The sequence below is a fragment of the Lagopus muta genome, chromosome 5, assembly GCF_023343835.1.
Source record: "Lagopus muta isolate bLagMut1 chromosome 5, bLagMut1 primary, whole genome shotgun sequence".
NCBI classification, from domain to species: Eukaryota; Metazoa; Chordata; class Aves; order Galliformes; family Phasianidae; genus Lagopus; species Lagopus muta.
The window spans coordinates 17644715-17668660 of NC_064437.1; the positions used below are offsets into that span (position 1 = coordinate 17644715).

A 23946-nucleotide genomic window follows, 5' to 3' on the forward strand; every position below is an offset into this window, starting at 1 on the left:
ATGTCTCGAAGGCTGCTAACAACTCCGCCAGCAGTCAGATAAAGAAGTGGAAACTGTTAAAACTAATTTAATAGTAACAAAGTGCAAAAACAATGTAAACCATGTAAACCATGGGGATGTAATACAAACACACAGATCAAGAAGAGGAAAAGCAAGATGTGAAAGAGTATTTGCAAACATAAAAATGAACCCAATTGCATCCTAGATAAAGAAGAAATCATCAACATCATACTACATCTAGCAAGGCCTTTGGAATGAATTAGTATTAATGCTTAATAAAGCCTTCTAATTGTTGAAAAATTACAAAATGAAAAGCAGAAATACTACTTAAAAAAAGAAAAAACAACAACCAAAAATCTCCAAATCAGACTATTTTCAGCAGCAGTGCTGATTACTATGCTGATTACAGTCCTGACTCCCTCACATGCTGAAGAGAATTTGGCCATTTGGGTCAAACTTTACATTTACAGATATATTTATTCATTTACACGCTAAACAAGGATCTTACCCCAATAGCCAATCAAGAAAGTAGGAGCATATATATGGAGTATATGTATGGGGAGCTTATTTTTCTGCTTAGGAATAGGAAAATTCCTGTTCCATTTTGTAATTAAAACAATACACATTATAACATCTTAATTATATTTGGCATTTTCAAGGTGTTGGGAGCTGAAGTCTGTAATTATGGAACTATTGCTGCCTTAAGGAGAACAGTCCATAAATATTCATACATTAAATAGCCACTTATACTGTTTTGTAGGTTTTAGAAATGTTCAATTTTCTCTGGCCTTTTTTTAAAATGAATTTTATATTAATAGTTTAAAGAAGATAGGAGGAAAAATCTCCTGTGGGATTTGACATACTGTATATATAGCAAACTGACTATAGCCTATTCATTAGAATTGTAAGCAGTTATGTTGGGGATTCATAGTCCCTTAGAATTATTTCTTTTCTTTTAGAAGAGTGGTTAATTACAGTCAGAAATAATATAGGAGTCCTGTAGTGGAGCTGTAAGACAGTGAAATGGATTGTCACAATTCCTTTAATTTTGTAATTGACAATATGGTTGCAGCTAACATACAGCAACTTAAAAAAAAAAAAGTTGTCTGCATCTCGTATTTCAGTGATTCACAATAACATGTCACTTCAGATGTCACCTACTTATGACTGTTCAGTATTACTGCTTGAAACAGTTGCTTGCCTAAGAATACCATAACCAAAGCAGAGATGGACTTATGGGTAAGTTAGGGTCCTGTTGCTCAGGAGAGGCTTTCCTTTTCTTGATGTCAGAATAAAGGAAGATTACTTGCTGAAGATGAAACTCTGAGTGCAAGGTGTTTTATGCATCTGCCTGCCCTGCATTTCTACCATAGGAAATTAACCTGTTGGGAAGCCTAGATGAAGAGATATCAGAAGGGTACTGGACCATTTTTCTCATTTTGGCCATTTAGCTCACTGGGACCCTGACTCTGGCCAAGCCATTTAGGTATGACTTTCAAATAGGTAATAATAAAAGACATCGCAAATACCTTAACAGTGAAATGCTGTGCAGAACTGAAATTGCTGTGTGCATGAATTCAAATGCTTTGCAGTCTCAATATACAAGGAAGACCAAGAGAGACTGTACAAGACCCCACACACCAGGGAAGTGTCCTTCTGTACAGGAGTCACCTTATCACAAATAATTGCACAGTCTCTGCACAGTTCCACAAAACAAAACAAAAAAATATTGTGAAGTACAAAGACTTTAGGGAAGTCCTCTTTTATCTCTGTACACCTTTATAATGTCTAGAAACAGTCATGGTAACTAATCATGCAGGTCTGCAGTATAGTCAATAGGGACTACATCCAGCAGGAAGTGAGAATCAAGGAATTATTCATACAGCTAAAGAATCAGACATCTTCCTGTAATGAGTAGGAAGCAGAACTCAATTTAGTTACATTTTATATAATTATTCCAACATAACTGAAGTAAATGTATATCATGCTATATGACATGTATCCACATTATTATTATATATATTTCAACGTTACGTTTTGTGCATTTACTACGTTACACATTGTATATATATATATATTTTAATACGGTATTTCAATGCACATATCACAGAGTTAGAGCATATCTCAGGTTCAAAGGGACCCACAAGGATCAACAAGACCAACTGTCAAGTATACCTATATAGTAAGTATACATAAACTACTTATTGAAGCAAACTTATTAGATGCCTAGTCTTATTTTTTCAGTGTTCGCAGCACTTAGCTTCACTTAGGGTGCCAATAAACATTCCCCTGCTATGCAATCACAGCTTCTCTACCTAGGTAAGATTACTATGGAATCAACGTGAGCAAAGATAACGTGGCAGACAAAATTTTCTGTTTTTCACCTTCAGAAGATTCAGTTCAGAAGAACACTGTTGGTGATAGCAGAATCTGTTCACTTCAAACAGATCCTAAGGTGTACTAAAAAGTGTGTTTCAGAGAAATTTAGCAAGTATCCTTCTTCCATAACCAAACAAAATCACATTTTATGTACAAAAAACTCTACATTTAGAAATCACAAGGTTTGAAAACCTGAAAATAGCTAAGGAATGCAAGAAATCATTGTCCCTCTGCCGTATAGTTTACATTTTTTAAAGTTTTTTAAGTTTTTATTCATCATTTTTCCAGTACACATATTTATCCAGTTTTAGCACTTTTTTATGTTAATATAGAATGGGATAAATGATACCATTTTTAATCAAGCAATTAATTTTAATTGTTTGTAAATACTGAAGACTGCAATGGTAATATAGTTTCATAATGCCTGAAATGATGTCAGGAGAGTTCATATTCCTTTCAATGTGAGGTGCTTGATGTAAAAGAGAAGTTTTTTTTTCTCAAGATGTATGATATAGCCTTATCTGATTGTTATTATTCTGTCTTAGCAAATTTATTCAGTGGTTTCAAACTTCTCCTTTTCAGCAGCAGTTAATAAAAAGGAAAAGTTAATGTGATAGCCAAAATAAAAACAAAAGAGGAAAGAAAGCAGACAGGCAGTTAACATTATCCATAGGTACCTTAATTATTACAGACACGAAGGGAGTCGTTGAATTGCAGAGGAGGCACAGGTACTGGCTGCAACCTTGCCTTCTTGACTGAGAACTCTGGAAAATGATAAACAAAAATTCTGATCATTTATTATGCATTCACTAGTAGGATGCAGAGAAATCGCATATGCTACTAGTCACCCTTCCCACTGGCCATCCTAGGGAAGGGGCTGCCCTATCTACTCATTTGTCACCCAATGGCTTCAAAAGGTCTTTTTGCTATTGCTTCTCTTGTAAGAATTACTGGTTGCATCTGTGTTTTCAGAAGATAGTGGTAAGCTGGGGTAAATTTATCCCAGGAAAGCTAACTAAAGTCTTAATAAATTACTGTAAGCAACTGTGAAAGTTAAATTCACTGGTAGCTAGAGGATAAAAGAACTGTGAATACAGTCATCATATTCTACAAAGACTGAATCTTATCAAAAGTAATTGCTTTTTGATGGAATTACAAAATGAATGTACCAAGGCAAAACACTCTATTATCTTGTATTTTTCTTTAAATTTTACTGTGAATCTTAATAAAAATTGGTTTGGGTATAAATACTGCCATATATATGGCAACTAAATTACCAAAAAGGGTGAGGATGAACAGCAGAAAGCTGACACCTCACAGAGGAGATTGCACTACTGTACTTACTTTTAAAAACAAAATTAAATTTAAAGCCTGTCCATTAATGATTCATGGATGAAAACGCTGAATTATGTGGGCTGAAAATTGGAATGGGTATTTTAAATAGCTTGGTAGACAACAGAGTTACTTGATATCAACTGAACAGTATAATATCTCTAGAGAATTGATTATTTATAGAAGGTAAAACAAATATAGTAAGGAGCAGTGGGATGTAAACAGCAAACATTACAGTGATTTATTAACAATGTTGTCTCTGCAAATACAATGCTATTCTATAATTTTTTGTTTTCTTCATTTCTAGTTGCCCATATTGGCGTCTTCTGTTGTTAGCCTGTATTTTCTTGAACTTACTGATGTCTTCAAGCCAGTTCACTCTGGATTTAATTGCTATGACAAGAGTCTGAGTATGCCATATATTGAACCTACACAAGAAGCAGTTCCCTTTTTGATGTTGCTTAGTCTGGTTTTTGCTGGACCATCAATTACGGTAAGTTTGAGGTGCACCATTAGTTACTGAAGATTTTGAACAGGGTTCCAGTTGGCATAAAGAAAGTAAGTGCTCTGTCTCCAGTTAGGCTGCAAGGTATCACCCAAACTAATTACTTTAGGAATTTAAATTCAGTTTTATCCTCCTATAGCAAAAGGAGATGCACAGCTCTTAGAGCATTCCCTGTAGCACTTCATTTACACTGTCCTAACTGCAGGCACTAAGTTAAGAAAAAGCATCAACAGTTGAGTGAAAATAGTTATAATCATTCATTAATGCTGTACAATATTAATAACTGTTTACAGACAGAATATCATAAGAAACTGATACAACACTTTAAAAGATCACTTTTTTTATTTTATTGGCAGCTTTAAGTTTAGTGCACTGAACATACCATTTTTTTTAGAACTAGCTTTGCTCAGTAAGGTGTATCAGCCTTGTCTGTGAACTCAATTTCATTCTCCCAAACTGCACTGGGACACATCTGAATTGAGAGTTAGTTGTTAAGAGCAGACAGGAGACTGGTTTAATGGCTCATCCAAAGGGAGAAGATGATTTCAGCAGAACGGAAACTCTTGTCAGAATATGAGCAGCTTGGTGATACATTATTAATGAGTAGCAACTGCTTTTAACCAGGTCGGTACTGTAGCCCAAAAATAATACAGAAAATTACCACGTGTATTATTGGCATATGTCTTACGGCTTGTGGGATTTGAGAAATTTTCTATATGTATTCATAAAGCACAGGAAATGCCAGTGAGAGATCTTAGTGTGCAGAAACATGGATCACTACAATGTCAGACTCTTCTGAATGCAGATGCTTTAGCATTTAATTGTACTGTACGTCCTGTGCAAAGCCTACGTTACTTCTCATCTGCTGATAGACTATGACTTTTTCTCGTAGTGGTGAGAACTTCCCCCTCCATTTGAATATTTCAACACATCATTTTTTTCTGAATTCTAACAAGCCCCGCACAATTTTCAAGCTGCAATACTTAACAGGAAAAACAATAAAACCTGAGACTGCAAAACTATAAATAGATCCACATTTTAGAGCAAATAACACTTTGTTTTCACTTATATTCTTCTTATTTCTGTTTACAATTGCCTGTGTCTTAAGTCATGATCTCTTTTCAGAGCATAAGGACAGAATTTATTCTACTGCTGTGGACCTGGTTAAAATCCAAGCCAAATTAAATAATTAGGGAAGAGTAGGCTACCACATAATTAGAAGCTGACAGTAAATACCAGGCATGAGGCCAAAACTGATGGCTAAAACCACCTTAAGAAGAGTTAAGATATTGCTGTGGTTCTGGATCACGTGAAAGGCAAGAATTGCTGATCATTATGTTTTTACTGTAGAAGAATCCAATTTTTGCTGTGGATCAAGGCTCCGATTCCACTGAGAGCTTTACACAAACATATTAATAAAAGAAAAGGTCTCCTCTCAAAACTTTATGGTGCTTGGATTTAATGTCAGTGCCACTTTCTTGTTGCCCTCACACAGGCTAAATTGCATTACTGAATGTTTACATATTGATACACATCTTTTCAAGGAATGTACGTGTCAGTGGAAAATATCAGTTGTGTCCGAGTAATATTTCAGCCCTTTAAATTCTACTGCTGTCTTATGAGTAATTGCTACATCTAAATTAAGAGCTTCTTTGTCGTTGCAGATAATGGTAGGAGAAGGAATTCTCTACTGTTGCCTGTCCAAAAGAAGAAATGGGATTGGAACAGAGGCCAATATTAATGCAGGAGGATGCAACTTCAATTCATTTCTTAGAAGAGCTGTCAGATTTGTTGGTGGGTTTCAAATGTTACTCACAAAGAAGAGCCTTCTGTGTACATTCAGTTTCCACCATGCAGATTTCCTTTTCTGAAACAGCCTTTCAGAACAGTTGCAGGGCTGTCACTGGTTTTTTTTTTCCTTTTTTTTTTTTTTTTTTTTGCCAGAAAATGTGAGAAGAAACTGTCAAGGGGAAGCAAGAAAGCAGCCCCGCACTCAGTAAAGTAGTATCTACATTCTCCATTTTCCCTTTCCTCCTCTAGTCCATTGTCAGTCTTTCTAAAATAATTGTTTGCTTTTCCTTCTCTCCTCACTTTGCACTGCCTTCCTTTTAATGGTTTCAGTGCAGTTTCCCCTGCCTGTCTTCAGTGTATCAAAAGGATTCAACCCAGCTGATACAGCATTCAGCATGACAGTAACAACCTGTTAGAACCTGTCAGTAGACCTGATATTCTTTTTCTGTTACATGTTTATCTACCTCTTGAAAAAGGGCTAGAATCTGGCAACATAATGATAGAGAGGGACGTGATGAATTGCATTATTTCTGTATTTAATGAAGTGGAGATTGAAAGGCTGGCTGAACTTTGCTCCACTCTCACAATTAAGTCCCTCTGCCAATGAATGGCTAAAGGAAAGGTTGTCTCTGTTCCAGAAAGTTTTCATCAGTGAGGGCAACATATGCAAAGACAGGCTGCAGGACAGCAGACTGAAAACTTCCTAGGTGGACTACATGTTAGGGTGTCTACAGGCTGGCAAGCAGGAAGACAATGCTAGGAGAGGTTATATATATGGCCAGTAAAGCATATCCTGCTAAGAGCAGCAGTGAGGAGGTGAGCAGAGGGGGTTGTAGGTCGCAGCCACAAGAAGAGCTTCTCCAGTATGGCATCCTGTTCCATCACCAAAGAAAGCTCAAGGATGCATTACTTTCATCTTTGATTTATACCCTGAATTTGCAGTTTATTTTTGGTAGAACAATTACTTCAGCATTCTTTTAGGTTTGAGATGAAAATTTGATGTAAATACAAGTAGAGAACTAGAGGTAGACCCTTAGGGAAACAGCAATTAGAAAATGCTCAGTTAAAAAGTTGAATTAGCTGCTTTGTGAATTTGATATTATTAATCAGACAGGATCATAACGTAGATCATTGACAAAGAAAATTTTTTGATTTGTGTTGAGGACTTGGTACTCAAGAAATATAAGGTATGAAGATACGCCAAAGTTACTGACAGCTGATGAGTCCCTAATAATAAAGAGAGATCAGGTTCTCAGAGCAGTGTTCTATGGGCAGCTGTGTTATTAAAACGTAAAACGTTCCAATGGGCAGATCCAAGCACAGAATGAGCACATATGCTCCACTTAAATAGATGGTTGTACTACAGACAGTTAAAATTTGTTTTCTAAATAGAAGCAGCTCCAATATAGTTTAGTTTTGTGAAAAAAAATATATTGGAGGATATCAGGTCATCAAAACTAAATATTAAGTATCCATAGGAAGAAAATAAGCATAAATGATCTTAATTTTTATATTAAAGAATTCATCTGAAATAAGATTCCATAAAGGAAAAAGGTCTTATACTACAGTTGAATTCTTACAAGCCCAATTACAGGAGCCACAGATCTCTGTAAAATGTTGAGTGCATTTTACACAATGACTCATTTAATTTATAAATACAATAAACTTAACAACCTTTATTGCTTTATTTTCTAGGTGTTCATGTGTTTGGTCTTTGTTCTACTGCTCTTGTTACTGATATTATACAGCTATCAACAGGATATCAAGCACCATATTTCCTGACCGTCTGCAAGCCTAACTATACATCCTTAAATGTATCCTGCTCTGAGAATTCATATGTTGTGGAAGATATATGCTCAGGAGCTGATGCTAATATTATCAACGCTGGAAGGTTGGTTCTATCTCTTTCTAGATAAAGTCTGTACGAGTTTTGCTTTTTGCTTTAAGTAATAAAGCAGAGAACATTAGCATTGTTTAGTGATGTTTAATTTTCTTTATGAAGACATTAGGCCAACTGTGGGCTTTGGAAATCTTTGTCAGATTCAGAAGCATGTTAAAAGTAGTTAATTATTTTCTTTCCTTCATAGGAGAAATCACAAAGTGCTTCAGTGAATACAATAGCAGTCCTGTCTTTTCCACACCAGTTTAAGCTCTTGTTAGTCATTTCTATCACATTTCTTTGCATTTTTTTGCAGTCCTTCAAATTTTTTCCATATGGTGCTTTTTAAAAATTTCCTGCTCTCTAATAATAATACAGCAGAATTACAGAATGTTTGAAATGATGATGATTTCTGTTACTGACTGAGATGCATAATTTTCTTGTGTATCCAATTAGCAGCATGAAAGCAGTGCTCTTTTCTTCTGTCCTGTCCATCTCACTAAAGCTTTGCAGTCTTTTCTGGTTCTCTGTGCAGGTCAAGATGCTAGTTTCTGTTTTAACTTTATACCTTATAGCATTGCATTTTTGTCACATGGATATTATTAAAATGCTTTGTCTGTATCACCAAGGCATATCTTTCCTAGTTTATTTGCTTTTACAAGGGTTGTTCGTAAAGTAATGCTTCCTATTTTATTATTTTGGTCCATGACATCAGAGGCAAGAGTTAGCAGAGGTTGAACCTTCCCACCAATATTCCATTACATTTTGTTGCTGTGTGACAGATGGCAGCAGAGGGACAGTCTAACATAGTGGTGTCTGACATGGAAGCGTGTATGAAGCAAAGGTGTGTTAATGATTCCCCCTATGCAGAAAAAAAAATGGCACTCACAGACATTCACTGATGCGTGCTGAACATTTATGGACACTCTTATTGGATGTGAGCATAGTGAGCAGTGGATGGTGCATTTCAGAAGTCGTGACAATGGGTCACCTCCACTGGTACAGATTTTTCCAAGCCCAGCTTGCAGGCTCTTGTTCATTTCTGACAAAACACATAGCTAATGGTGGTGATTATGTAGGGGGAAAAAAAAGTGTTTTGTAGGTGAGAATGTGTTCTATCAAATAGGGTTATAGAGTTCTTCGTAACTGTTGCAGTTTCTATGGAAATAAATAGGAGGCACTACTTTCAGAGCAACCTATGTACATTGATTTCAGTGGTTGACATACTTCAGAACCATGAAATCACTCACTCTGTAAAGTATCTTACAGCAGATTTCCTAATCTGACTCTATTCACTGAAACAAATCAATTTCACTAACGTTTAAAGATTCTCAATTATTTATTTGATCTTAAATATGTTTGGTCGGCTGAGGCTCGTACTCTGATTCATTTGCCATCTTTGTTATTTATGTATCTGGGCATGACTGTATCTTCATTTGGCTTAAATAATTTGGCCTTCACCTCTCTCCTGTAACCATCTGCTGCTACTGTGATACTGCCATTGAATCCGGATGTTTGCAAGCAACCTTTTGCAACTACACAGTTTCCCAGTGAAACTACTGCACATTTACAGGTTGAATAGGAAGGAAAATTTTCTCAATTGCTCTCATTCATTTTGTTATCATCTCAAACACAATGCCCTGATTTGGCTGTCTGCAGCCATTCCAAAAACTCCAATCATATTTGTTTAAATATCACCACTTAAAACAAAACAAAACACACCAGTGAAACAGTTGTAGCAGATAAGATTAAGCAGTGGGTTTTTGTGTTACTATTTCTTAGGAAGACAACCATATACTAATAAGTCAAATTCACTCCTATCATAGAGAACATATTTGATTAATACTCTGACACACCTGATCCCACCCTTGGTTTTGCCTTAGTAAAATTTTATTGTCATTTTCCTTTATCAAATTCTTGTTTTCATATAATTGTGACAACTTCAGCAAAGCAAACAGCAGTTGCTACTGGTTCAGTACTTCCTTCAGTCACCTAGTATGGGAGTTACAATATAGCTTCTCTAGCTCAGGAGATTAATTTGACTTCAGCAATTTCAGTTTTTAAGGGACTTGTTCTTATGACATTTATAATGGCCTTCATTTTTAAATTTGTACATTCTAGAAATTTTGGCTCTAGAAATTCTTCTCTAGACTCCCTTATGAATTAATTTCCTGCAGTACCTTTTTTCTTTCATCCTTTTTCCTCTGTTAATCTTCAAAGAATTCTTTCAATCATTTCTATTCAGATCTCCAGTGAGATCTTTATCCTCTGTTGTTTCTGATGTTCTGACTCGGTATGACTCTCTAATCATTATTCCCCCTCCATGCATTCCTCATGCATGAGCATTCAGAGTGAGATACTGTCTCATGAGCCCAGGGCATGTATTCTTTGAGATCTTTGTTCACCTCCTCAATAAAGAGCCAAGCAAAAAGGCTACATACTTTTAGCTTGAATTATTTTCATTTTAGATGAACAGACAGCAAATTGAAAAGAGCAAAAGCAGTGTCACCATTAGAAAGTACACAGAGTGCACATACTGTGCTAGCTCTAAAAGCATGTGAATAGAAAACAGAACAAACAGAAAACTGACTGTAGCATAGTGACGTATCTTACCAGCAAAATGCCATCAAATTTAGGCTAAGTTCTGAGCGGTACCAAACTTCATAGAATCAAACCTACAGAATAACTCCACAGAGACTGTAAGTAAATATATGCTTATACTAAAACCTGCACAGAGTAAAGGAGTTGATAGACATTATATGCACCTATATTTTTTTTCATATATTTACCCCCTTGCCCTCCTCTGAACCAGGGACTCAAACTGAGAAAGGCTTGCTTAGGAGAAGAAAAAAATTGGTCTGTCTTTATAAGTGAAAAAAAGAATCATACTGATTTTATCTTGGCCGGAGTCAAGGAGCTGCTGGAGCCATGAGCTCAAATTCAGGTCAGCAGTGTGGCATTCACACTGACCTACATTCACACATTTCGTTACGAATGAATTATTTAGAACAGACAAAGCAGAATACATAAGAAATAAATTTAGAAAGCAGAATCTGCTCCTTTGCAGAAAAACATCTATGAGCAAAGGACTATATTTCAATCTCTGCTATTTTAACTTAGCTGCGGTGCTGCTAGAAAAAATGGATGCAGAAACATGCAGCCCAGCTAGATTCTCAAAAAACACCTTGAATGATTGTTGAAGCATTTACCCCAAGCTGAGCTTTCTATTTCAGCCTATCTCAGGTGAAAGTGGCTCCTGTGACTGCAGGAAAGACATACTCTTCTTCACCAAAACAGCCAGCACGTTACACATCCATGCCATTTAAAGAGAAAAATGTACAGCTGTAAACTGATACACATCTGAAGTACTCACTTCTAGAGCTCAGAATTTTTCAGGGCTTCCGCAAGCCATGAACTAGATGTCTCTCATAGAACAGGTGTTACTGAATCCACACCCAGCTAAATTTTTGCCTCTGCTATGTAAAATCTCTTCTTTACATTCTCACTTCTTTTTTTTTTTTTTTTTTTAATTTACTTTTAGCCAATTGGGTTTAGAAGAAAAGAAAGAAATGGGTTTAGAAGAAAAATAAGAAAAATAAGATTTTGCCTACTGTCTCACATAGTTTGGACAAATTTTCATTTACACTCTTGTTCTGTGCTTCAGAAAGGAACTTGTTAACATCTAAAAAGTCATTCCATGTTTTTGCGCTCCATTAACTCCTACTGTGTTATGAAATGATAAAATTAAAAAAGAAAAGACAAAAAAGAAGACCGAAAAGAGCAAATAAAGATGAAGGTAGGGACTGACTATCCAGGTTGTATACATAGCTGAGAAGTTCTTACATCAAAGTGTCCAACTGAAGCCAGTAGGAGTAACCGTAAGAACCAGGTTCACTCATTAAGTATTTTGTATAATTAGAAACACGCGTAAGAGTTATTATGGAAATTTATCTATAAAAACAAATGTAGAGAAATGTCGCTCTTAAAATCAAGCATCCAGCCTAGAGCTCATTCACACTCATAGTATACCTACCATGCTTAGCACACAAAAATAATTCCATGCTAAATATTAACATTAGTTCTTTTTCCAGGTGATAGAAAAGAAATCTTGAAAGTAAATATTAATGATTGATCATATATTGCCTAGGAAGTGTCAGCTGAAATTACTGTATCATCCAGTGTATTTTTTCAAGTGAACACTAGCACAGTATATTTGAACTTAGAAACATAATTTGAGTGTCCTTCCTTGGCAGAAAGTCATTCCCATCTCAACATGCCACCCTGGCAGCCTTTGCAGCAGTGTACATTTCGGTGAGTAATCAACTCTATTCATTTTCATTTAAATAAGACGAAAGTCAGAATGTAATTTGCTGCACATATTACAGTGATGTATTGCCTGGACATTCTGAACAGATATGAGTTTTTATCCTGTCAATTTAAAAGCAAAATGAAATTATCAGCAGCTAAAATAAAAGCAGTTCTATAAAGAATACAAAAAGATGTGACTGCTTCACACTCTTTGTTAAGAAGCAACATTATCCATTGTACTTTTAAAGTATTTAATGCCTCATGTTATTCACATATAAAATGCAATGCTTATTTATCTCATAAGGTGACGGTTTTAACTTACCATTCAAATCAGCCTTTACATGTTTTATCTTTGCTTTGCTGCTCTCTTCACTTGACTCATTGTTTTTAAACTTCAGGCATTAAGGCACAAACATTTTATGTGATCTAGTTTCATTTGACCTCCATAGAATTGCATCATTGATGAACAGGCACAACCACTCTCTGAGGCCTCAAAGATGCTACTGCAAAGCAAGGCAATAAAAACCAGTAATTAGCAGGAAATATTAGAACATACTTCAGTGATTATAGCTGATTTCCCACATCTGACCACTGACATTTCTTCAGTATGGGGGCTCATATATGTATGAGTGATCACCTATTTGAAATTTAAAAAGAATTTTCCATCCTTCATGCTATAAAACCAGAGAGGGGTGGGAAAAACAACAGCAACTCACTAATCAAACTAAGTAATAGAATTGCACACGTACCGGGAACTTGCCAGTACTTTTTCAGCCTGAGAAAGAGTGAAAATGTGAAGTATTTTTGCCTCCTTTTACCTCCCATTTTCACCCCCAGTTGAGAAATAGCTCTCTAAAGCATCTGGTGATAAGTTACTGCTTTCATCTGGCTTCTATGTTTCTGACACAGGGACTGCTTAGTCACGTTTACATTTAGGTTCTGAGTGTGAACATTATTTAGGCATAAAATCTTTATCCTAATTGACATCAATAAGCAACATTGCCTCTGCTTTCAGAAATCCATTCCTTGTGATTTCAGATCTTCCTATAGTAATTGAGTAGATTTTAACAAGGCTGCTAAACAAAATTAAACTGATTATCTTCAACATTAGTATAACAGCGATTTAAGTGTCCAAGAAACATTTGATGTGAGAAATTCATATATCTTCTGAGGTAAATTTCAGTTTCTGTAACTGCTTCTTCATCTCTTTCTTTTTTAAGATGTACTTCAATTCTACATTAACAGACTCCTCAAAACTTCTGAAGCCACTTTTGGTCTTTGCTTTTATCATCTGTGGAATTATATGTGGTCTGACTCGAATCACTCAATATAAGAATCACCCAGTTGATGTTTACTGTGGCTTTCTCATTGGAGGAGGAATTGCTCTCTATTTGGTAAATACATAGATGTTGTTATATTTTAGAGAATAAAACATACGTATACAATAAGGGTATTGGTATTTTAAATGAAAATATTTTGTCATGGTAATGTACCATAATTAAGAATATAATCCAAATGTGCTGAAGATGATGGTGTTGAGGGTAATCACTTCTAAGAAGAAAGAGGGAAAAGCAAATACGTATTTCAATTCAAAGTGCCATGAGAATGCACCAAGTGGTATATAATAGTCTAATACTACATGCAGAAACAGCTCTAACATGATGCGCTTTCTTTAAGATACATATTTTCTACTCCACACTTCAAAGCATGATACATGGAAAATATTGGATTAACCAGTACTTGCTGCCAGTGTGAGCTCACATCACATTAAAAAAATGGTTCATTGTACAGCAACTCCACTGAGTGAACTACTAAACCTGCAGGAAATCAAAGATAATATCAACCCCTTGTGGTTCTTTAGAGCTTTTGGGGAAGTTTTGCAAGGGAAATAGGATACCTGAGTCAGGTTACCCCTTTGCACTTCATCTGTACGGTACTGAAACAGATGGAGCACTTCAGAAGGGTGTTGGAAAGATGCACGTAAGATAGGCTTGTTTGTATCTGATTGGAGGAAATGTTGGATGCTTCTGCTTGCTGCTTGTAATACATCTCCAACATGATTGTGTCAATCCAGGTTCCTGTGAGCAATAAGGAACTTCTGCTGACAATGTAACAGTGAATAAAATAGTCATAACAATCAGTGGGACGGCTTTTGGCCCCCAAGAAAGTCAACAATGAATTTTAGTATAATAATAAAGTCATAATCTGTCCCCCTTTTCTCTGTGTTGTAATAATCTAAGGCACATGTAGGTCGCCTACAAAGGTTACCAGGGAAAAAAAAATGGATTTCACAGTGGCAACAATGACAGCGACCAGAGAAGATAATAAAAACCCACAAGTTACTAAGTCAGATTCTATGATTATGCTGTGAGCAGAAAGGCACTCTGTTGAGTATATAATTTCAAATTATTAAGCTGTTGCAGACTCTCATAAATGCAGTTGTTGTTCCCATGTTTGAAATCTACAAACAAGTGTGGTCTTTGTTAGGTCATGCAATAACCACATGGGGAAGACAACACACATCTAAAAGGCACGCTGTCTCGGAAACCCAGCGGTCAGTAAATCTGCACTTAAAGCTAAACATCAATAAAAGGAAAGATAGGTGAAACTACAAATGACTCTAAAAAGGACATACTGATCAAGTAACTTAAAAGACTGAGTCAGACATTTGAGCCTTTCATAGAACACTTTCTCAGTGGAATCTTTAAACTGACAGCATTTTACAATAAATATATTGAATAAGAAAATGCTGTATAATTAAATCTTGTAACAGATATGCACAGCTTGGAATGCATTTGATTTAAAGCTGATAAATTGTTCTATCGTGTAGATATTGTACTACATGGTTATTATGCAGGAAAAGGGCACAATCACGGCACAACTTGAGCTGGAACAAGATTCATTAAATCAGAGCAGACAGTATTGTAGATGTTAAATAGCTTCATGCAGTAGACTACAAATATTTAGTTTTATATTTTCATAACAAAATATTCTTTCCTCAGCAGTATCTGTTGTTTTATAATAAGAAGAGCACTACTGGAGGCTAAATACTTTCCTTAAGTGTTTATAGCCAAGAAATATGTTCCCTTGTTATCCTACTAAGACCTCTACCTACCAGATTGAGAACATATAGAGAATTTAGAATATAAAGATAAGGATACACTTGGAAGGAACTCTCAGTTAAAGTGGTCTAATTCTATCCCTCAATATTTAAGACAGAAGAATGTAGTTAAGATACCTAAAAATCTCTCTCTTTTTCATAACTACTTGTTAATGATTCTGTTCAAATATCAGGGCCTGTATGCTGTGGGGAACTTCTTGCCGAGTGAGGAGAATGTGTTTCACCCGAATTTTCACAGAGAACCTCTAAGGTCCTTGACAGACCTCAGTCAAGATGCCAATAGAATCCTGCCAGGTAAAAACGGTAGCAGCACTGATGGCATTGTCTCTCACCGTTCAGAAAGCATCCTTAATAGAAACCACAGAGATTCAGGTTCTCTGACTAACATCAAGAGAGCAAATGCTGATGTAGAAATCATAACACCACGAAGCCCAATGGGAAAGGAAAACATGGTAACTTTCAGCAACACTCTGCCAAGAGTCAACACACCATCCTTGGAAGATCCAGCAAGACGAAATGCAACAATTCATGCATCTATGGACTCTGCCCGCTCCAAACAGCTGCTTTCCCAGTGGAAGAATAAGAATGAAAGCCGTAAGCTGTCACTGCAAGTAATAGAGACTGAATCTGGCCAGTCACCACCAAGGGCTATAGAAATGAGGTCAAGCTCAGAGCCTTCCAGAGTGGGTGTAAATGGTGATCACCATGGTCCAAGTAGCCAATACCTGAAAATTCAACCTGGTAGTGTACCAGGTTGTAACAACTCCGGTCTTTCTGGTGGGCCAAGGGTCTCTATTCAGTCACGTCCTGGCTCTTCCCAGTTAGTACATATTCCTGAAGAGACTCAAGAGAATGTGAACACATCACCCAAAAGTAGTTCAGCTAGAGCTAAATGGCTGAAAGCTGCTGAGAAGAGCGTCGCATGTAGAAGCAACAGCCAGCCAAGAATCATGCAAGTAATAGCCATGTCTAAGCAGCAAGGAGTGCTTCAGGGCAGTCCAAAGAGTTCAGAGGGAAGCACAGTCACTTGTACAGGAGCCATCAGATACAAAACCTTGACAGACCATGAGCCAAGCAGCATTGTCAGAGTTGAGGCCCATCCCGAAAATAATAGACCTGTAATTCAGATGCCATCAGAAGGTGAAGGAAGTGGATCATGGAAATGGAAAGGACCCGAAAAAATCACCCTTCGTCAGACATATGAATTAAATGATCTCAACAGAGACTCTGAGAGTTGTGACTCCTTAAAAGACAGTTATGGGTCAGGTGACAGGAAAAGAAGCAATATAGATAACACCGAGCATCACCATCATGGTATCACTACAATAAGAGTCACACCAGTGGAAGGAAGTGAGATTGGCTCAGAGACCCTGTCCATTTCTTCTAGCAGGGACTCAACACTTCGAAGAAAAGGTAACATCATTTTAATCCCTGAACGAGGGAGCAGTCCAGAGAACACCAGAAACATCTTCTACAAAGGCACATCCCCCACACGGGCATACAAGGAATGAGAGGAGACATATCAGCTGGTCTGTACCACCACAAAGGAAACAAATCTTCACAGAGGTTCTGCCCTCTTTGTTTAGAGTTGATATTTACCTTTATGTGCCAAATGATTGACCGGCAGCGCAAAAGTTGCTGAACACTGCTGATGTGCAAAGTGCATGAGCCTATGGAAATCATGTAGTGGGGGAAAAGCACAACGCCAGAACCTAACTAATGTGAAACGCTTTCATACAACTTGCTTCTTCAGACTCAAAGCATTTATCTGAGGGCAATGTTAAAATAACAGTCTTGAACACAGACACTTTAATTCCTGAATGTGCCAACTTTTTTTTTTATTTATATTTGTGTCCAAAATCGACTGAATTTTTCATAGCAAATGCTGTATCAGTGGTATATATTCACCTTTGCAGAATTTGCACCACGTCTTTAATACAGGATGGTGCTGATAACTTTACATGTTTTGAAAATTTGCATACTTATTAGACTCTACAAACACATGACATATTGATGTGCAGTTACTTTAAAAATAATATTGCTAATATTATGATGATGCTGGCTGCATTCATTTAGCGTAAGAAATATTTACAGCTTTGTTATAGTGGATCTGTCACATTCAAAGGTTGCAAAGGTTTTGTGTAGTTCTTTAAGATGTCTACCGCAACAAAAAATGTGTAGGTGACGTTCCATTAGAATGGAATAACTATTTTGAATAGTTTTGCTGCTACTGCTCAACTTTTATTTAAGAACAGGTGCTACTAATGAAGACGCTGCTTCTTAGTGGGCTAACTTGTAGAACTGTTTTAAATTATGTTTTTAAGGGGTCTTTTAAAGTGCTACAAGTAATTAAGATCTTGCATTTTTAAACTTCCAAACAACCCTTTCCATTGCTCTGTTAGTTTTTAACTTTGTAATATTTGACACCTACAACTGCAAAATGTGAAAGGTGAGCCATGAGAAAATAAAAACAAACCGCTGGTTTCCTGATCAGCTTCAAAGGAGACAGTAAATACTGTCATAGCCCACAATTAAAAGCAGTCATTCAGCTTACTTGCTTAGCATGCCACAAGAACAATCACAAATTTCACCCCAGTCACCATTTAGGAAATTAGTGCTTTGCTTTAAATAATGGAATGCCTTGGTATTGCAGAATCACTAAATGAGTGTTGCATTGTGACACTACTTCTGTTCACTTTCCTTGAGACACCCTCCAGAACCTTGTTAGGGACTATATTCTTTCCCTCACCACTGCCACTTAAGAACATGGAGGGTCTCTGCACCTGAGAGAACACAAATTACTTTAGTAAATTAAACTTCGGATGTAATAAAAGAAAGCTTGTTTGCTAAAGCCCTCCATTGCCAAAACCTGTTAAACTGATGAACTTTGAAAGGAATACACATAGCACATCTTGGGCATACTAGAAGAAAAGCTTCATTCAATGTCTTGGACTTAAAGAACAAACCCAATTACCCATGGAGGAAGCCATGGGTAATGCTCATGCAGTGTAGCTCCTCATTCTTCTGAAGAGCTAATAACAGATATCTACTCGCTCCCCCACCAAGAAGGGTGGGAATGAATTTGAAGTCCCCTTACTGAATAAGCTACTGCTTAAATCAGGTAAATCAGGTCTGTATCTGACTTACTTATTTTTTCTAAGTCATCTTCTTATTTGGGGTATCAGATAACCAGATACATATGATATGGCATAGTCAGAACTTGTCTACAAACCATACCCCACAGATCTTTGAGGAAAAGCCCACCCTGCCTGCTTCAGCCAAGCAGAAGAAGGAATCATCCCATTGCAGGAAGATAAATAGCACAACACACACAGACCAAAAAATAACAACAAAAAACTAATCACAACCAAATTCCAAATCTGACTCTAGGCCTAACTAATTATATAAATAGGAGGGTGATGTTTGCTAATCTGCACAGAAGAATGGATTTGCAGTCGATGTAAAGCTTTACATACCTTACGGTTACACAGGTGCTCCAGGCTTAGCTATCAGCCAGCCCTATCAATGCTTCCCCCACCTGCCCATCACTCAGTGCTGTGAAGAATGCTGGCCCTTAAGGAAATGACCACAATTTTGCTAGTAGTGAAGACAAAGATCCCATCATGCATGTGATGATTAGGGGGAAACGTTCTGCAGGTTACATGTAAGGGGATAACAGGTTGGGTTCCAGGGTACTTTGTATGTTGAAGGCATGCTTTAAGGCATGATAGCTGGGAAATATAATCACAGATGCCAGGGATACAAAAAAAAGTAATTTTTTTAGAAATGCATTCTCAGATTCTAGAACTTACAAATCAGGATTTTGTTGTTGGTGGGGTGTTTTTTTTTTTTTCTTTTTAAAATAAAGTACCTTTATTCCTTGGTATTTAGTACCAAATTTTGTATGAGGGTCCTAGGAATTATGAACACTTGGATTGCAATGAAAAAAAAAACCTTTGGATTTAGTTTAGTCTGAGTACGTGATAAAGCACGTAAAATTAGCTTTAAAGGAATAGGTAAGACACAATCACTGTTGGCCTATCAAAGCAGGGAAATAATATGCAATCATGTTTTAGTTTGTGAGTGCAAGGCAAAAGAACATGAGTAGATGAGCCTGAAAATAATGGAAAATTAAAATAGAGAATAATGGCAATAAAGCAAAGATTAGAAAATATTCCCTCTGGCAATTTAGCTGTTTTAGAAACTGCAGGATTCCTGGCGGGAGTGTTTGTTCTTTATTCCTTGGTTTTAGTCAGATATATATTGGCATATGTGTTGCTTTTACTATTCTAAAATTTGCTGCACTATTTCAAGTGCAGTGTGATATTTTTCCTAAGGTTTCCTATTTCTTAACAAAAGATTTTAAAGCTCTTGTGTAATCATTGAAATTGTGTTCTTTACATAAATATTGATATATTCTTTTTTACTCAAAGTGCCAAAGGCTACTGTTTTTAATAATGGCTTATCAAATTATATTACGTTAGAGAGCAGAAATGTAATAATATATACATTAGAACTCAGACCTCTGCATGTATATTTGATAAGGAGCCTTTTGTAAAATTACTCTTTGTTTACATTCCACTGATACCTTAATTTAAAATTAAATAAATTTACAGGTGACATCTTCTTAGTGTTCTGATTTTCTTACTTGCTAACAGGCACGAATTTCTTTGTTAGGCTATGCTTTACTGAAAAGAGGAAATACTCAGAAATATGTTTTTAAATGAGAACTCTCTATATAAAGTATTGTGTTTAATAAAATGTTATGCAATGTTTTAAAATGGAAAAGAATTTGTAAATTGCTATAAATGTATTTTGTTAAATAAGTACAGATCAATGCTACTGTGTTTATTGTGCTAACATCATGAAAATAAAAATAAAATTCTTCATTGATGTTCAGTCATCTCATCTGTGATGAAGCAGAATTATTTTCCAATATTAGGTTTCTCATGATACATGGAAGGGGTTATTAGTGGGAAACCTCAAGCCAGAGCATTGCAGTAAGAAATCATGAAGAACAGAACCAAAACAAGGGTCTCTCTGAAAAAACAATGTACAGAAACATAAAATGAATTGAGAACTTCATGCCGTCACGACACATCTACCAGATCATTTTGCAGGACCAACTGGAGTGCTATGCTCCTATTGTCTCTATATCATCTTTGCTAGTTAGCGTGGGGCAGAGCTGCCAGACACGATGAGGTTCTGACTGGATTGTGAATGACAACAGGCCAGGTGTCAAGGGCAATCCCAAGAGGAAGGATTCTCCCTAGGGGAAGAAGTTAGGTTGCAGAACATAGTCATCAGAGTGACAAACAACCTACTACTAGCAACAGTGAAGAATTTAAGTACAGCAGTCCACTGTCAAAAACACTATCTGATCTATAAGCCACACCTGGTATGCAAAAGAAAACACTGTCTCCAAGCCTGCCTTCAAACACTCCAAAAAGGGGCATCAGCAGGGCCTTTAAGTGCTGGGGATGGAATGTACCACTCTGAGACTTGAGCAGACGCTGCCAACGGCATAGTACGGACCAACAGAAGGGCCTCTGCAATGCACTAAGCAAACTGACCTTGATAAGCTCTCCCATGTGTGCTCAGGCCTTCATGCAGGCTGTGCTTTGTATTTTCCTGCCTCTCCAGCACGGTGACCCTCGGGTGGCAAGGGGACAAGGCAGCAAAGCGCTGCTGAGGGATACAGTGGCATTGCATACACACACACCACACTCCCAGCCAGAGCATTCTAGGTTCAACCAGTGTCATCACAAGCTGTGAGGCAGATCTGGGTCACTTGGCAATCTGTCTGCCAGGACCTTCATGATAATGTAAGACGGGGGACCTCAGGCAAAAGAATTAGGAGAGCATTTGTTCCCTCTGAAGAGAAAGGAAGTTCATGTACAGATATGTGGCTGCTCCTTCTGTGGCTACTGGAAGAATACTCTGCTTATAGTCAGGGCTGGTGAAAGCTCGGGCCACACCGTATTAGCAACCAGTTTCATGAAAGGCCAGCAGCAGACTCTCATGGGGCAGCAGGTTATTTGCCTGAGCAAAAGGATGCCTTGAATGAGGTTGTGCAAAGCATAATGTCTGGAGTCAGTGGACAAGGTCTGTCTCACACACATTTCAGTATCCTGGGAAAGTTACAGGCAACAATGTCCATGGTATGGGTCAGAGAGACCCTGGGAAAGAGCGCAAGAGTCTGGATAACCTCCTGATGCTGACTGGGACATTGCAAGCCCCCGGAAGTGCACACTTCCCGATCACTGAGCCAGGAATGCTTCTTTGGAGGTCCTGAAGCAAGATGAGGTAGGCTTTGACCTGGGCCTAACAACAACACTGCAAAGAGAGGCAGTAGGAAAGGAGGGAAAGAGGGAAAAAATAAGCCACTGTTGATAAATGTATAAGATGTTCTATGTTCTATATCAAGAAATATAGGTGGAAGTCAAAATAATAAAGAAAGCAAAATTAAGAAATAGACAGTTAAATTTGGTGTGTGTACTGAATAGGAAAATTGAAAGATGATACAGCATGGCAAAGTGCATAACAGGGAGCTCCTAGGTGTTTCATTTCTGCAATTTGCAATGGCACATCATTACCCTGCTTGCATTAGGTGATGTCATGGTACAGCAATTCTATAGTAATTTTGTATCAAGAACAATCAACCTCATTTTATTACACACAAAACTGAACTGAATGTCACCTTAGGGGTCCCATTTCACACATGTTGCAATCAGCCTAATGCTAGACATTACATCACTATGCAAGTTGTCACTGACTCAGACACGTAAAGAAGCCCAGCAGGACAGAGGCTACTGCAACGTACACACCAAAGTCCTTCTTCAGCTAAGCACCACAGTTTGAGAGGGGCACTTAAATTTTCATCATGAGGAAGATTCATCCTTTTACTATACCTACATCAGCTGTGCTAGAATAGAGTGAGCCTCCACCATTATCACTCCAAATCCAGGGTGTTTTATTCCTATTTTGTATTTATAGCAGTGATTGTATGGAGAAATAGCAGTATATAGCATTTTTTTTCAGGATTTTCAATTTTATTTGTATGTAATCATACACAAACATACTGCATTTGTACAAGAAGTTGACTTCGTGTAAAATGCTTTTTGTCTTTTTTAGTCAGAAAGAGTAGAATTTATCCAGCCAATTGACTTCCCATAATTAAAGGTCATGTCTTAGCCTGCCACATACATCCACTCTGTAGACTGCAGAGTAAATCAGACCCTTCTAGGACATGACTGCTTAAAGCTGAGCTCTAAGTCTGATGATTTCTCCTCTGGGAATGATCCTTTCAATGGATTAGACAATTAGTAAAAATAGTTTGAAAGGCACATTTTGTATGTCTACATTTAGGCCAGAAATGAACTTCCTCTATGAAGGGTACCTTTGACATAGAGATTAGATTAGATGTAGATAAATTATTTCTACTGACAAACTATCTTATTTTCTTAGATGATTTTGGTTACAGCAACAGTGCCCCTAAGTAAAGTGAACTGACTCCAAATCAAATTGCTGACTTTTATCTACTTATGCAGAAGAGTTTTTGGAGTTATGAATGATTAAACTGAAACTTATGCCTATTTTGTGCTAAATTTTAAAAGGGCTTCAGAGGTCCCTGAGGTGAAAAGTCAAGTAAGACATGACACTAACATAACTCATTTTTTATAAATTTACAAAAGTGTTCTACATGACAGATCAGTTCACAGGTAATTTGGTAGGAATGTTTCAAAGAGGTTACAACCCTGATTTATAAAATTCAAAAACAAATTCTCTTCACAGATCTTATAGCACAGAATGTATCAGTGAACAAAACTAAGATGCGTCTCCCCATTCAAAATGTATTTTCAGAATGAAAGAAAGGGAATCCTACTCTAGCACCATATATGTGTGTATACACACAGAGTTAATGTATGCCTTTGTTCAGAACATTAAACAGCTATTTCAAATCAAGGAATAAATCATATACTCCATACACTCCCAGTTCCTGGTAGAATTCTGATGCTAACATTTAAATGGAAAAAGTGACAGGTTTGAAAATTATTCAGTTTTGCTCCCTTTAATGAGATCAAAACAAGGTGCTTCATTTAAATGCATTCACTGCACGATGGTATTCACTGGAAGTAGCTTACACAGTAACACCTTACATTAAAAAGCATGAATCAATCTTATGTAATTGTTCCCCACTTAATGAAAAAATCTTTCATCCTTTCAGAATAGTAAATTCAATTGAATTAAGAAGTTACTAATCCAGAAGTTCAGATATTTGTAATGTCTATACATCTCTGATACCAACACCACCCAACAATTCATGCAAGCGGAGGCCTCTGGATATGTATCACAGACCTATTAAGCATAAACAAGCTGAAAGTACTTTCAAATTCCATTTTTAAGATGACACATACTTTTCTGATATTGAATAAACATACATTTTTAGACATTTTGCTAAGCATCCACTGGATTTTGTTAATTCCTCACCTTGCTTTTTGGTTTAGCACTGTTGGTCTATAGAATTACATTACTCCACATCTCTGCTTATTACAATAACTCTCCACTGAACACAAAGTTCAAATCTACATCTTCTTTCAAATGTTCTTATTAACTGCCTGAGAAGAGTCT

General features: G+C 36.9%; 2 protein-coding genes across 4 annotated transcripts in view; one reads left to right on the forward strand and one right to left on the reverse strand.

Annotated features, from left to right (window-relative positions):
• The window catches only part of PLPPR4 (phospholipid phosphatase related 4), a 30274-nt gene extending 10066 nt beyond the window's left edge, over positions 1–20208 (forward strand). Inside the window, exons 2-7 of the mRNA XM_048943874.1 lie at positions 4019–4204; positions 5881–6010; positions 7703–7898; positions 12140–12197; positions 13415–13588; positions 15489–20208. Coding sequence (XP_048799831.1) covers positions 4019–4204; positions 5881–6010; positions 7703–7898; positions 12140–12197; positions 13415–13588; positions 15489–16826 — 2082 coding nt within the window. The 3' untranslated portion in view covers positions 16827–20208. The remainder of the gene's footprint in view (positions 1–4018; positions 4205–5880; positions 6011–7702; positions 7899–12139; positions 12198–13414; positions 13589–15488) is intronic.
• PLPPR5 (phospholipid phosphatase related 5) overlaps positions 1–23946 on the reverse strand; it is a 164404-nt gene that overhangs the window by 106937 nt on the left and 33521 nt on the right. The window contains exons 1-3 of one of the 3 annotated variants that reach the window (XM_048943906.1): positions 14092–15439; positions 12517–12697; positions 3057–3143 (exon numbers count right to left, since the gene is read on the reverse strand). In XM_048943906.1, coding sequence (XP_048799863.1) covers positions 3057–3143; positions 12517–12519 — 90 coding nt within the window. In that variant the 5' untranslated portion in view covers positions 12520–12697; positions 14092–15439. Of the gene's footprint in view, positions 1–3056; positions 3144–12516; positions 13400–14091; positions 15440–23946 lie in introns of those variants that run through there. The other 2 variants (XM_048943905.1, XM_048943911.1) reach the window with 2 other exon arrangements.